The sequence below is a fragment of the Sinocyclocheilus rhinocerous genome, unplaced genomic scaffold, assembly GCF_001515625.1.
Source record: "Sinocyclocheilus rhinocerous isolate Xijiao unplaced genomic scaffold, SAMN03320098_v1.1 scaffold5, whole genome shotgun sequence".
In the NCBI taxonomy this organism is placed as follows: domain Eukaryota; kingdom Metazoa; phylum Chordata; class Actinopteri; order Cypriniformes; family Cyprinidae; genus Sinocyclocheilus; species Sinocyclocheilus rhinocerous.
Window position 1 is genome coordinate 1,105,033 of NW_015661874.1, and position 12,788 is coordinate 1,117,820.

Genomic DNA, 12,788 nt, shown 5'->3' on the forward strand with positions numbered 1-12,788 from the left:
TGTGTGTGTGTGTGTGTGTGTGTACAAGTAATTCTTGGAAAAGTTTTGCATGCTAAAAATAAATCGCCTGCCAAGCAATGAACATTAGGTAGTTAAATCTCATTTGATGCTTTATCAATGTGCAAAATGCTAGTCAATATTCATAAATTTGTTCACAACAATTCAGACTGTTGCATGCAATTCTCTTCTGCTCAAACATATTCACATAACACTTCACAGATGAGCGAACACACTTGACATTCCCATAGTTTTTGACACCCTCGAGTCATTACCTGGTCACTGCAGTATCAAAGAACCATTTCACAGTAACTTCCAAACAGCAGAGAGACTCAGACAGGCGTCTTTAGATTACGATGTGTCCAGCATCAGCGTTTAGGTGGATATGAACATGATGCAGTGTGCAAAGTGTGGAAAAGGCTTCCACTTGAAATGGATACCTGCAAAGCAAAAACAAATGAAAACTGATCCCAAAGATATCAGTGTTGCTATTACTAATTCATCAGACTCTCACTTTGAATTTATTAGAGCAAAAGAACTCAAGCAATAGCCCAAAAAATGCCTCATAAATAATACAAACATCTGCAGCACTAATCTGGCAATTTCTCACATTATATAGTAAGTGAAAGCAAAATAAGCCTTAAGCAATCTAATATAAATTCGCATTAAGGAGAGTAAACTTTATTTATGCTTTACCCTGTGTGATCTTTATCCTGACACAGGGCAAAGATCACATGCTGTGATAAATAGCAGTCTTAAATGGCAGACAGTGCTTGCTGGAAATGAAAATTAAATGACTTTACCTTGCAGTGACTTATGTTCTTTCCGAAACTGGAAGGACAGACGTCAGCTGCATTTAGCTGAAGAAAACAAGCTGCATGCTTGCTTACAACTAGTTTTTGTTCTGGTTAATTTAGGTTTCCACACTTCCATACTGGGATTACTGGAAAATAAATCATTGAGATGGCAAAAGAGCAGTGTCTAGCCAAAGAAATATTTTAGAGCAGAGCATTAAAATGTATATTCAGAAATGTCTATTCTTTTTTTTTTTCAAAATAAGACCTTATTACAAGAATAGTTCACCACAATTGAAAATTTACGAATAAACAAATAAATACATTTACTCACTTTCAGGCCATCCAATATATAGATGAGTTTGTTTCTTCATAATTATTTATAAACACATCTTTTCACATCAATTTATGGACTGGAGATTACCGTGATGTTTTTATCAGCTGTTTGGACTCTCATTCTGACGGCACTCATTCACTGCAGAGGATCCATTGGTGAGCAAGTGATGGAAAGCTAAATTTCTCCAAATCTGTTCTGATGAAGAAAAACTCATCTTCATTTTGGATGGCATGGGGGCGAGTAAATTTTCAGCAAATTTTCATATTTGGCTCAACTGTCTCTTTAATTGTAAAATTCTCAGGTTTTCCATGACAGTGGGAACCTTGTATATGCAGCTGAAACCTCTTGTGTCACTGTACAAATACAAGATGTTTGTTATTACAAAGACTTCATAGTTAAATGTAGAATGAGGGTGCAAAATAAAATCAATACAAACAACTGTTTAAATACAATGAGAATTTTATTAAAACAGTGCAAAAATAAAATAAATTAAAAAATAAAATAAAACTAACATAAAAATCAGATGTTCTTTCCTCCTAGATTGCACTGTCACACAACCTGGGGTCACCTTTCAAACAAGGAGAAAGGTAAAAAACAGCTGAAAACAAACACAAATTGCCCAATTAGCCTGAAGTAATGCACAAATATGATTAGATAAATTGCATCTGCCAGTTCTGTACATGCAACAGTTTCAGTCTCATGCAAATTGTAGAATGCTGATGACTGTAGCTCTGTCACATCCATGAAAACATACCATATAAAAATAGTAAGCTATATCATAACAAAAAGCCCACTGTATTAAATAAGAGAATTTAGTGTGTGAAAACTGATGGTGGACACACCCACAATCATTAAAAAATGTACTCAAAATGTGATTAAGTATCATAATTGCTTTAAAATAGAAATCGAAATTAAGAAACTTCAGGAGGCCCGTCTGCTTGACAACTAGCCACGTAAGAAAGAACATCCTAGTTTCAGAACTAAACATCCCAAACTTTTGAAAAATCTTACTACAAATATATATTTTCAAATCATACCTTGTCAGATCACTGATGGAGAAATTAGTTTGTTCACAAGAAACACACAGATTTAAGAGGCTTCTCGCCATACGCTCCAGAATACTGACTCCACCACCAATTCAGCTGACTTCAACTCCTACAGCATACATTCTTATCTTTAAAAAACACTGTAAAACTGCGTTTGATTTACAAAAATAACTTGAACGTATTTATACATTTTTATTTCTTAATACAAAAATGTCTGCACTCTTATTGAAGTCCAATGCTCGGGGTGGCTGACCATTCGTTAAATAACTGGATCCGTTAAACGCAAGCGATGAGTACATTGGAAGGAGAACATAAACTCCTACAGAGAGTAGCTGTTATTTCACTGACAACTTCCTCTTGTTTGTGCCTTGAAGCTGCAATAGGTTTGCAAAAGCACAATTTACCAGACGCACACACACACAAAGACAAGCTCACACGCTGAATTCCTTTTTGCGACTTAGCAGAGTGGAAATCTGGGTAAATGGTATATGGTAAAAATAAGTTAATTGTTTGCTTCTATTCAAATGTGCTTGACTGGGGAAAAAAAAAAAAGAGAATCTGAATCCAAAAGCAGCAGCAGCATACTCTGTGTCCCTTATTTACACTATGAAAATGTGTGTCATCTGTCTCAAAGGGTCACTAGGGATGCATCGATTCAGACAAAGATGAGAGTAACAGAAACCTAAACATGTGTGCCATCTATTGGTTATAAGAGTGAATAACATGTCAAAAATCTTGCTGTCTTTTGGGTGAAAAATCAATCTAGCAAACCTTCAGGTTCTTACTTTGCTGCAAAACTTTACTCTGTCTTAGACAATAGACAATTTAGTGCATCAAAATGTAAATGAATCTAATTTGAGAATGTACAGCTTCAAACACATGGGAGATACCAGATGAAGAGAAGAGGTATGTGAAAATTTTGTTAGGATACTAACCTAGCATATATTTAATTGTGCAAATCAGTAATGCAAATGTGGGAACTTTGTGGCCTTGAGCTGACACAGTTATACAAATATTTGCATACGACTGATTACATCTGTATTGAGTGTTTGAGAAGCGGAAGGGAGTTCGCTGTGACTACAACACCAGCTCTACATCTACCACCAATGCAGCACACTAACACTTAACCACATCAAATGAACATGATCACAGCAGCAACATCCTCTTACAGTACTATAGAGCCCATTTCACATGAGCAATGAGAAGGTAAAGGGACAGTTCAGCCCAAAATGAAGAACCTGTCATCATTTCCTCACCCTCATTTCGTTCTGAACCTGTATGACTTTCTTTCTGCTGTCAAACACAAAATGGGATGTTTAGCAGAACGTCCAGTCTGCTCTTTTCCATATAATGAAATGAAATGGGGACATTTGCTCTGCTGTGCAAAGTCAAAACTCTGTAACTAAATATTTTAACAGAGCACAATTAGCAACAAGTAAATGACATGTAACAGACTGGTTTGACACATCTAGACTCAGATTCACAGAAAACTGAGTGCATGTGTGCTATATTAGCAGTTTTGCTCTCCAACGTAGCTCTCAAAATCTCATTCGCACATTCACTTTGGCTTGTTGTGCTCAGTTAAGACACAAGAACCAAATGCTGTTTGTCATCACTGGCGTCAAATTTGCCAGTAGGTGAAATGGAGCGGAAGACTTTCTGTGAATAATGACTTCTGGTCCATTACTTACCTTAAGTTATTGCATGGCTACTTGAAATATACTGCACAAGTTGTATGGTCCACATTTACTTTTTTTTGTATGGAAAAGAACAATCTACTTTTGTATTTGCCTGTCATACAGGTTTGGAATAGCGTGCAAGGCTGAGTTAATAACAGTATTTTCATTTCTGGCTGGCTTTATCGGAGGCTTTACTGTATGTTAACAGTGTAATAGTATTTTGAAAAGATAAAATCTCGATGCATGGTGCATTGCATAATTGAGATACTGAGAGATCTGCTAGCATCCCTCTACATCCACAAATATCAAAAACACTATAATCAGCACTGCGTACCCAAAATCAAACAAAAGTAGAAATTCTGATCAACAATCCCCCTGAACGAAGACTGAAAAGGCAACTAGGAAACAAGTGAGCTTGCACACAACAGTGGCACCTACAGCCGAACCCTGACCTCTGCAGTCCACGCCAGTGGAACTGCAAGCTCTACCTCCAGAACAAAGCAAAATGCCAGACTAGAAGCACAGCAACATAACAGTCTATTCATTGTCATGTCTGGAACCCACACGCACAACCTCTGGACATTAGAAAAGTGCTTGATTTGGTCTGCTTTGGGGGTGATCGATCATTATCATTTGGGGCAGTAACGTTTGAAGACCTGCGAGCACCTAGAACTCATTTACCATTTACCACCTAGAACCATTTCTGAAAAATGACATCTGATTTCCTTCCTTTTTTGCACAAATTTGAAAGGTTTTGCACTTTTAAATGTTCTAGAAACACTTAATAGAACATAAACGACTGTGATTTTTTAATATGGACATGTGAAGACCCAAAGCAAAACCTTTGGCTATCAAGGTTCAGCTCCATAAGTTGAACATCTTAGAAGCGAGAAAGCACCATTTTAGCTAATTTAAGCCAGTCGAGTATGGCTTCAAAAGGATACAAGTTAAATTATTGTAGCGTTGGTCCAATGCAGATAACACTCACTTGAAGTTAACCGTGTGTTTTTGCCTTACACTCGCAATATGGCAAGTCTTACATTGATTGCAGCTGAAATCCTACTTGAAATGTCTATTATTATGTATACAAATGCAGCGGATATAAATACGGATTTTCTGGTTGTGCTTAACATGTATTTTGGGGTATGTGGCGTGTTCGTGTGATGCAACAGCACACTGTGCTCCAATGTCTATTGCCTGTGCTCTACATTCTCACCACTAGGAGGAGATAAGGAGACAGGAAAGAGGATGACCACATCAAGCAAATGTGGGAGGAGCTTAAAGCTCCTGCCTATGAGCCACAGCAAATGTAACACAACAGCAGTTCCATTCCCACAATGGCCACTCATTGTGGACGCCGAGTCTCAGTAACCTGGTTCAGAAAGGCCGAACTTAAACAACGATCCACACAAACAGGATATGTTGTGGCTCACACGGTGGGCTCCAATGAGTCCTAAAGGAGAGAAACTGAACAGAGATTGTCCATTCAAAACCTATGTATGGCCGGCTCTGTTTCCCGTCTCTTCAGCTCCTCTCGGTAGCAGTATGAGCAGTAATTGCCCGTCTCGGGGTGGCCGTAGTAATTGCAGGTAGGCGTTCGGCATCTGCTGGACTGCAGGTTGGCGAGGCCCCCTGCACTGCCTAAAGAGTAATGCCGCACGGGCATCGGCCCGTTGCGACTGTCCAAAGTGAATCGTGCGTCCCGTAAGCCATTCCTGTAGCCTCCAGCAGGCTCGGTTTGGTAATCAATTGGGTCATGGTCTTGGGGAAAAGACGTCAGGCAGGGGCTGATGATACGGGATGGGCTGCCCAAGCTGGTGGAGGGTGGGTGGTACTGGGTATGGGGCGGGCCCTGTGCTAGGGGGCAGTGTCGGGGCAAAGTAGCATAGGATGGTAGGCCTGGGTAAGAAGACGGTGAACCTCCTGCCAGCTGCCGTCGTGTATCCAAATAACCATGCATATGGAGATGCTGCGTGGGTGGGGTAGGAGAATGGTCAATGAAGGTGGCCCTAGGGATTGGGACCACACCAGAGTACATCACCGGGCTGAAAGACGATGACTTCAAAGCATTAAAGGTAGGAGGCGAGTTATCAGTAACTTCCTCTTTGCTTTCAAAACTTCGGTAACTCAGCTCAGGCCCATCCTTTTTCAGTTGGGACCCAGCAGTTGTTGCAAGACCTCCTGTCGCTTTCCGTTCAGCTTCCCTTCTTTGTTCCTGTTCAGCACGGAAGCGCTCCTCGGCATCAACCATGTAGCGTTGGATCATTTCCTCCTGAAATGGCTGCCGGTTGCTTGTAGTGAGTACCGCAGCAAAGATGTACTTCCTTTCGCCTTGCATAGCGGATCGGAGGATGCTAAGACTCACTTTCACATCAGAGCTGTACTTAAAAGGGTCACTTTCTGAAGAATAGCTTCCATTTTGCCGCTCACTGGTTGAGGAGGGTGAACCTTTCCCAGAGTCCTCAGAGCCGGTTTGAATAGAGGGAGAGCTGTCCTTACGACCTCTCAGAGAGCCTTTCTTCTTCTCTTGACCCTCCTGTTTGGGTCCAGTTCCAATTGTATTCTTCCCCGTCATCAGGCCTCCCACATTCTTTTTCAGCTTACTGCCCAAGCTCTTGCCAAAGCTACCCAGCTTGTTGGCAACGGAGTCTGCACGTTTCTTGTCCTTATCCTTTTCTTTGTCTTTCTTCCCCTTCTCCTTTCCAATTGTGCTGGTTGTCTCTGTTGAACTGTTACTGGATGAGCTAGAGGAGCTGGAAGATCCACCACTCGTTTTGCCTGTTGTCCCACTGGTTCCAGTAGTGCTGCTGTCTCCATTGCCATTGGAACTACTGCTGACGGACTCCTTATCAGACTCTCCAGAGTCTGGCGGGGTGCGGGCATCCTCTCCTGCAGATGCCGTAGGTGACTCTGGTTGGGCCAATGGGGCCTGCTGTGGATGCAAAAAAAACATTATTTGCATACATGATTTAGCTGGAATACAAATAAAGAGCACACCACAAATCAAAAGAATTATAACGTAATAGTTTTTTCCAGACAAGTTTATATTTAGATATCATGGAAATGGGAAGTGACCAGAAAACACTCTATGCCAGTTTGGCAGTTAAAGTGTTTTTTTTTTGTGTTAGAAATAAAAATGCTTTGGATGTAAATTTTTGTTGTCAGAGCAAATTTACCAAAGGTTTTTGGCTGATAGTTTACACTAAACCAGTTAAATTATTCTTATCATGTCAAACAAAGCAAGAAGCTCACCTGTACCTCACAGGGTAGAGGAAGCCAGGTGACAGTCATGTAGCTATGCAGCAGATGGAGCTTGGCCTCCAGAGATAAGGTTACACTGAAACCAAACAAGAGGCAGGTCAGAGCGCTGATATTCACTTATAAGTGGCACTTAAAATGCCTTTGAAAAAAAAAAAAAAAAACCCTAATGAGACATAATGAGCATGAGAAATAAAGAGCATGTTCCATGAAAATACGGGGGAACCGATAAAGACAATTTAATTATTTCAGGATATCAAATAGTGACAAATCTGAAAGCTATGGAAATAAGAGGGAACTACGGATGCAACCCTGAGCGATTTGAGAGCTTCTCGGTTCCATTCATAGCAAGCATTTAGTGATAATCTGCATTAAAGAAGGAGAGCTGCTAATCTTGAGTGTTGGCCAACATCGCACAGTCTCAGCAGGCTCCACAGGGCTAATGCCGTCATTATGGTCAGACATTACTGAACTCTGCTGTAAATAAGTCAGAGCTGAGTAATTTTGCACTACATAGTCAAAATAACCTGAATACTTTGAAAACATTTTTCTGAGCAAATCTGGTATATGCACAAGACACAGCAATTACAGGAATGTTCCAGGTTTAAAACAAGTGAAAATCTATGGATGGCATTTGTGACATGCGGTTGATGACCACAGGAAATAATTTTGACTCATCCCTCAGACTGTATAAACACGCATAAATAGCGTGGAGAAATTACTCATATAATTTTAACAAAAATATGAGCTACGCATTTCTGCTTTAAAACTCTCCAGAAAGTCTCCCTTCAGAGTTAACATGCAAGGTTATTACTGTAAACAATTTATACTTATTCTTTTTTCAATCTGAGTCTGAATTATTGTCTGTGGTAACTGACAGCATCTCAAAAATGCATGAGCACGGGCCTTTTTAAATAATGAATTTCCAATTCATCAATTCATTAAACTAGGTGGAACTCTTGTACAGAGAGGATTGTACAACTTGACAGTGGAGCAGAGAAAGTGACGAGTGCCTCAAAAAGCTGGGAAATGTTGATGTTTATGTAAAGGACACAAAATAACCTCTTAAAATCACATTGTTACATTCAATCCAGATTGCAAAATGCATACTGCAAATTGTTTTGAACCTAGAACATTCCTTAAACAGACAAATGTGCATAATGAAATTCTACCTTGCTAGCATCACATTATCATTGTCATCTCTGCCCCATTCCCAGTCTTCTCCAGGATCCACAGCAAAGTGCAAAGGCAACATCTTATGATCTGAGTCCGTAAGAGGGATCACCACTGCGGAGGTTTTTACCAAACAAAAGGTAACAAATGGTCAGTACCATTCCGAATTACACAACTAATTTGGCTTATTTACAAACACAGAACAGTATTCAAATGAACTCCAAGACTACAGTCCCAAAGGCCTTTGAAGAAATAAGCTGGATTCAAGTGGATAAAGACTTTCTGGAAATGACAAATTATTGCAGATTTTGTTCTGTCTTGCTTTGAAAAACTGGTTTATCAAGCAAGAACAGCACACAGCAATCACCATAAAAAGCAAACAGATTTGCTATATATAAACCACTCCTCACCTTGTTCTTTGGAACGGTCTTTCTGCTCCATTGAGACCAGGGCAGAGAAATGGGCCTGGTCATATGCCAGAACGAGAGGGGAGCTGTGGCACTTGTTGGCTTGTACTTCCAGGGGCAGGTAAATCCCTCCAAATGGGATTGGTGCAAAAGCTAAACAACAGACAAAAAAGATAACCTTTGCTTATGGAACAAGAGAAGACAAATGGAAAATGCATTATTTAAAGAGGACATAGTCAACACTTTTTTGTGCCACTGCATTTTTCTGCTTTAGTCATAGTCATACATTATAACCATGAAGATATCGAGTCATTTTTGCAACTAGGCTTCAATAGACAAGGAAGGCAGTTTTGAGTTGTGAATGTTAGAGTACCTCAAAGTGTGTCAAACTCCCGTAAAATGAATATTTTGTCCTTATTTACCTTCTCCCCCAGAGTCCCGCAGCATGGTGTCAGCCACCACCACTATCGGCCTGCGGAGCACATGAGCAAGAACGAACACATGAAACTCCTCCAGGCTCTCGTACACCGGCTCCTCCTGTGACTCGGCACTGCGGGACACAAAACACACTCTCACAGCATGAGCAAAACACTCCAGAATACCTCTGTTTACAGCTTTCAAAGCAGAAAATAAAATCAGATGCAATCAACACACCCGTTGCTGTCGTTAGTGCTGTAGTGTATCCTGGGTTCACTGGATGCCAGTTTCAACAACTCATTCCACTCTTTCTGCCACTCTTCCTCTGTGTAAACCAGTCCCGACTGCACACAAATCCATACACACAAATATTAGGCTGAAACAAAGACCAACTTGTGCAGATTTTCTAATTTTCCTAATTACACTACTGTTCAAAAGTTTGGGGATGGTAACTTTTTTTTTATTTTTTTATATATATATATTTTTGAAAAGTTGCATTTATCTGGTCGTTGAAAAAAAAAATAATTTGATCAAAAATACAGTAAAAACAGTAATGTTGTGAAATGTTGCATTTTGAAAGAATTGTTTTCTATTTATTATATTTTAAAATGTAATTTAAGCCTGTGATGTCAAAGCTGAATTTTCAGCATCATTACTCCAGTCTTCCGGGCAAAACACTCCAGAAAACCTCGGTTAACAGCTTTCAATGTAGAAAATAAAATCAGACGTAATCAACACACCTGTTGCTGCCGTTGGTGCTGTAGTGTATCCTGGGTTCACTAGATGCCAGTTTCAATAACTCATTCCACTCTTTCTGCCACTCTTCCTCCGTGTAAACCAGTCCCGACTGCACACAAATCCACACACATAAACATCATTAGGCTAAAACCAAGGCCAAATTTGTGCAGGTTTTGTTCATTTCTAATTAGTATCAATGTTGAAATCAGTTGCGTTGCTTAACATTTTTGTGGAAACTGATGCTTTTTTTCAGAATTCTTTGGTAAATAGAAAGTTCAAACCAACAGCATTTATTTAAAATAGAAATTGTTTATACCATTATAAATGCCTTTATCATTTTTTGTTTATTTTGTAAACAAAAGTATTAATTTCTTTAAAAAAAATGTAAACAAATAATTTTGAATGGTGTGTATATTTTACTTGAAGCCTGATACTAAATTGACTAGCGTTATCTGTGGCCATCTGTTTGTACAAAATGAACCAATAGATAAAGTGCTCTAACCTCTTTGTTCTGCATGGTTTGTTGCCATCTCCACCTTCGCTTTAAAGCCTCCCTCTCCTGCCCATGATCCATCAGTGCATAGAGAGACTTCCGCAGCATCAGGTCTCGATCATGAAAGCCCCACATACCTGCATAGTAATGTTTAATGTTTTAAACATAATTACTGAATTAATATCTTAATCTGGCAGTGGTTTCTAGGCAAGTATGCAGTCCTTTTACTGTTGCTTTGGAAATAATAGTTACACTACAAATGTAACGCAGTAAAAAAGCTCCTGTATAGAACTCTATGCCACTCCAATAAGCATCTATTTTCAATAACACATTAATTCACAGGAAGAATAAATGACCTTTTAGCCAATAAACTTCTAGCTAATTTTAACACCAACGAACTCTCAGAAAGCGATAACGTGGAATGAATATGTATAAAAACTCATATGTTCTGTGCTGATCGCTTGCATACAAAAAGTCTGTTTGAACACTTACCCAGTGAGGCAGCGTGTAACAGACAGTTTCCATCACCACTAGTAGCCAGAGGTAATAAACTCTGACAGCCAGTCCCCAAACGAGTCCACCAGTTCAACCGTCCTGTTGTGGGGGGGGCAAGGTTATGACAATTAATTCTCAAATCTGTGGCTACAGACATTACAATACTTCTTAAGTCTTTCTATGGCTGCATAAAAAAAAATATCACATACTTCCCTGTAATATAGTAGGCAAAAACAGTATGCAAACAGAGACCAAATTCACAGTATTCATAAAACAGTAAACAGAATTTTTCTGGTGAGATTCTCAAGTGCGCATCCAGTTGACACTTTACCATCCCATGAGGCCAAGGGAGAGGAGTTGTGAAGTGGCACAGTGAAGTGATGCAATTGATGCTGGTAGTTCACATGACAATGACATCATAACAAAAGTAGTATGTCCGGATTACATTCATACTATATAGAGAACATTGTTTTTTTTTTTAATGGTCACAAAGTAATTACTCGTTCAAAAGTACCACCTATTCAGAGAGTATGCGACTATGGACGCAGCTTATGTCTCTACTTCCAAAACCTAGTGAGCTACCTGTGTAGGCAGCACTGGAAGGGCAGTGGTGGACCAAGTGAAATATCAATCATAAAAATACTTTATTAATAATTAATTCAAGAGCCAAATCTAATTTAAAAAAAGACTACTTACACATTATTTGTGTGTGCTGTGTATCTTTAAGCTCATTAGAGTATCACTCTAATGGCAAACTCCTGTGTGCGTCACATGAGAAGCACTATATGCTGCCTATGTAGGGCATTTCAAATCAGTCACTTATGAAGTTACATTTTAGTCAGGATGCTTATGTAGGCAGTAGAGAATAAAGCAGCTAACCATAACGTTATGTTAGAAATATCGGACTATAAAACTCATAATATCAAAATATTTGGTTTAGAGATTCTTGAAATTAAATGACTAACCAGCGTGCTCCAGTGCCACCATCATGGACTGCTCAATGAGGTCTCTCTCGATGAAGCCGCGGAAGTCGTCTCTGTAGACTGTGAGGTCAGGCAACTGGAAGGTGCAGAGCGGAGTGTCCAGAAGCGGCTCACTGCTGCCGTCCGTACTGGACACGTGCGAGCGGGCCAGAGAGACGATGGTGGAGCTGGCGTGAGAGATTCCCCTCGACAGTCGCTTCTCTGTGGCTGCTGCCATGATACATGTTCAGATTACAGCGTATACTGGAGAATATGAAACTAGACACTGGTAACCTATCATCTGGTCGACCTATTCTTATCAGTCCTCCACTCCCTTCAATTCGAAAACGTTAGTCAGATGAGAGTGGGCAAGGCTTTGAAATGACATCATATGCAACTGCTGTCATGATCAGGGTAAGTCATTTACATAAATTATGAAACACATTTGAGAATTAAGGTCAGGCCATGCAGACAGACCTTCTAGTGCTTTTGTACCTTGCACAACCTCATCTTGGCGATGCAAGAGGGGCCGCCCTATCCGCTCAATGGAGGGATATTCTCTCTCCTCAGCAAAGGTGCATGAGAGGTTCCCAGCGTGCACTTGTCTCAGCTGTTCAAAGTCACTCAGCGCAGCCGAGAGGTCCCAATTCTTTCCTGCGAGAAAAGCCACATTCATGAAGCATGCAAGAAAATGAGAGTTCATAATTCCACTGCACCTCACCTTAGGAGTTTAAATATTAACCCGACATCGCAGCAAAGGTCAATGATACATTCCGCTGTAGTCACTTGTGCGAATACTGTGCAAATAATCAGTACCAACTGTCGAGCAAGCATACTGCAGAACTATACATATTTTAAAGGGGTCATATGATGCTATTTTAAAGATCATTATTTTGCTTATATATTTCTTATATGACTTTCTTATATATGACTTTCTTTTATAAAGAATATCTCTTTGGATTTGAGACTTTAGTCTTTGCAACTTTACAGAT

General features: G+C 39.8%; 1 protein-coding gene across 7 annotated transcripts in view; it reads right to left on the minus strand.

The window, feature by feature from the left end:
* Window positions 1-1,596: 1,596 nt before the first annotated feature.
* The window catches only part of LOC107726676 (OTU domain-containing protein 7B-like), a 46,014-nt gene continuing 34,822 nt past the window's right edge, over window positions 1,597-12,788 (minus strand). Inside the window, exons 3-12 of one of the 7 annotated variants that reach the window (XM_016536360.1) lie at window positions 12,292-12,450; window positions 11,800-12,024; window positions 10,832-10,933; window positions 10,349-10,476; window positions 9,849-9,955; window positions 9,114-9,241; window positions 8,695-8,844; window positions 8,284-8,398; window positions 7,112-7,190; window positions 1,597-6,785 (exon numbers count right to left, since the gene is read on the minus strand). In XM_016536360.1, coding sequence (XP_016391846.1) covers window positions 5,340-6,785; window positions 7,112-7,190; window positions 8,284-8,398; window positions 8,695-8,844; window positions 9,114-9,241; window positions 9,849-9,955; window positions 10,349-10,476; window positions 10,832-10,933; window positions 11,800-12,024; window positions 12,292-12,450 — 2,639 coding nt within the window. In that variant the 3' untranslated portion in view covers window positions 1,597-5,339. Of the gene's footprint in view, window positions 6,786-7,105; window positions 7,191-8,283; window positions 8,399-8,694; window positions 8,845-9,113; window positions 9,242-9,345; window positions 9,453-9,848; window positions 9,956-10,348; window positions 10,477-10,831; window positions 10,934-11,799; window positions 12,028-12,273; window positions 12,451-12,788 lie in introns of all 7 variants that reach the window. The other 6 variants (XM_016536359.1, XM_016536358.1, XM_016536356.1 and 3 more) reach the window with 6 other exon arrangements.